The sequence below is a fragment of the Aplysia californica genome, unplaced genomic scaffold (assembly GCF_000002075.1).
Source record: "Aplysia californica isolate F4 #8 unplaced genomic scaffold, AplCal3.0 scaffold00775, whole genome shotgun sequence".
Lineage (NCBI taxonomy): Eukaryota > Metazoa > Mollusca > Gastropoda > Aplysiida > Aplysiidae > Aplysia > Aplysia californica.
In genome coordinates, this window is record NW_004798045.1 from 188,955 (window position 1) to 191,407 (window position 2,453).

The 2,453-nt window shown below is 38.7% G+C and overlaps 1 protein-coding gene across 1 annotated transcript in view; it reads left to right on the forward strand.

Annotated features, from left to right (window-relative positions):
• Positions 1-2,453, forward strand: part of LOC101864562 (trichohyalin) — a gene marked incomplete at both ends in the record, with an annotated part of 13,161 nt that overhangs the window by 3,290 nt on the left and 7,418 nt on the right. Inside the window, 1 exon segment of the mRNA XM_035972640.1 lies at positions 1,115-1,209. Coding sequence (XP_035828533.1) covers positions 1,115-1,209 — 95 coding nt within the window.

The following is a 2,453-nucleotide window of genomic DNA, read 5'->3' on the forward strand; positions in this document are numbered from 1 at the left end:
TCTCTTTATCTCTCTTTTTTTCTCTCTCTCTTTCTCTCTCCCTCTGTACTCTGTTTCTCTCTCTTTATCGCCCTCTCTCTCTCTCTATCCCCCCTCTCTCTCTCTCTATCTCTCTCTCTCTCTCTCACTCTCTCTCTCTTAGATGTGCACAGGTCACGTGGATAGTTGACTTAGAAAATGGCCGCTGGACTCGTTGAAAACGAGGGCTGTGTTCCTTTCAACATGCAGCGCCAAACCAAAATTTATGCTTATATCTTCAACGTTTATTGTTCTTAATCTTAGAAAAAAAGGAATCGCTCATTCAATTTTCAAACCTTGCTTATTCTTTTTATCCTTTATTGTCATTTTAAAAAAAACTTCTTTTAAATTTATGTTTCCCTCACTGACACTACACCACCAAGTCAGTACTATTAGCTATCTGTCTTCTGTTTAAATAAATAGAATGGTGTTTTGACCGAACGAATTCCGGTGTCCTTCTGGGTCCATATACAGTTAGATTACGTGAGTGGGTGGTTGGCAGGTGCTCTGATGTGCTGGTTAGCTCCTTCTTTCCTATAAAAAAATCTATTGTCTCTATCTCCCCTCCTTCTTTTTTGTGTTTGTGACTCCCTTGTAACACCTCTAATCTTCGGCACTTATATTATGACCTTATTGTATTGCAAGTGCCGTAAAACTCTTACTGAAAGATTACGTGATAGGATGTGAAAGTTTCAGGCATGAATATCGAAACTTTCTGACAAGGAAAACGTCAGCAAAGGAGACCACAATCGATTGTCGCTAAATCAGAAGATGAAAATCGATCACGATATTTTTAACGAATCTTTAAGAACAAACAAAGCGTGACGCATGCAAGACGCAAAAGAGAATATTTTGCTCTAGCTACATCGGCAAAAAACGAAATTATAAAAATAATGCCGCTTGTCATAAAGACAAGAAAGGAGAGATTGTTGTGAGCCTGGAAAACAAAGAAAAAGCGGCAAAATTTTCATCCTTTCCTCGCCATTTACTTCGTTTATTTGCTAGCTGAAAAAGAAAAGGCTCATTTTTATTTGACAAAGAACGATTAAAGGACATAATGATTTTGTTCTGCGTGTACAAACTTTTACTGTTGCAGGCATTGGTTTGCTTTGGTGGTTGCCCTAGTACTCAGAAGTGCAAATTCATTATCTTACATTGATGCTTTTATTGAAATAGCAATTGGCCCTCGAGGTAAACCAATTATGGCTTTAAATAATATGAAGGGTGACTGAGGGCGAATTTTGTTCTGAGCTGTACCTGCTTTTCTTTATCAATTTTGCCTCTCATCGTTCGCGAGCTTAAAATTTGTTGTTTTTTACGCTATATTGTATTCATGCATGATTTGTTTGTAACCCCCCCATTCAACAAATAACTGGTGTCGAGTGTACGTCCTTTTCATACTTAAAAAAACCAAACCTATCCGTACGCCCTGGGGTCATTTTGTACCCCCGCGGTTGTATTCTTCACATCTTAGAATACTTCTAGATCTAGTACTGAGATCTCTTTGAAACTTTAAGTACATGTATTTCTCAAAAAAATCATTTTGACAGACTGCTATGTAATGCATTCGGATCGGATAAACGAGTAAATTTCCTCTTTGGAAAGTGGTTGCACAGAGTTCCCCCACGTTGTATGGATACGATAGTAAAACACGGCGTACAGATAGGGTTAAATAAGTTCATGGAAGGTCGTCACAATTCGATTGTATTTTTCGTTGTGTGTCGGGTTGTTGATGTTTGTTTTATTTCTTGTCCTTTTTGGAGAAAATAATCAACAGTGCTTCAAACGATGTTATGCCAAAATATCACCACGATCTCAAATATAAATACATGCAAATTGTGTATAAATTGTTCCTTTACTGGAGTTGAAAAGAGTCACATCAACACTGAAATTGGCCATTTTGTGCTGCAGAAAAGCAGGACATTGGGCAGGGAATAGCCACTAGGGAAAAAAGAAATGCCTGTATAAAAACAACAACATTGCAGTGTACTCTTGAGCTGTGTATCAGTTAGGTTATTACGATTGTTGCGTCGGTGGCCTAGTGGTTAGGTTACCGGACTCGTAATCGTGAGGTTGCGGGTTCGGGGTCCGAGCCGCAAGCCCGACTTTGTGTTCTTGGGAAAGGCACTCTACACAAATTTCCTCTCTTCACCCAGGTGGGAATGGGTACCCAGCCATAGACAGCGAAAGATCTTGTCAGTATGTTAGTGTTTTAGCGTCTATAAATGGCTGCTTGCTCTGTATGCTTCCCAGGATGTTGAGTTTGTTTCAGACTGCTCTCAGGTCTGCTGGGGTAATAGTGTAGATTGTGAAGCGCATAGGGCTTGCTGTTGAGCGGGGATTTGCGCTATAGAAATGCTATCTATTATGATTATTATTATGATTATTTTGATTATTATGATCATAATTATGATTTTCATTATTGTTATTATTAT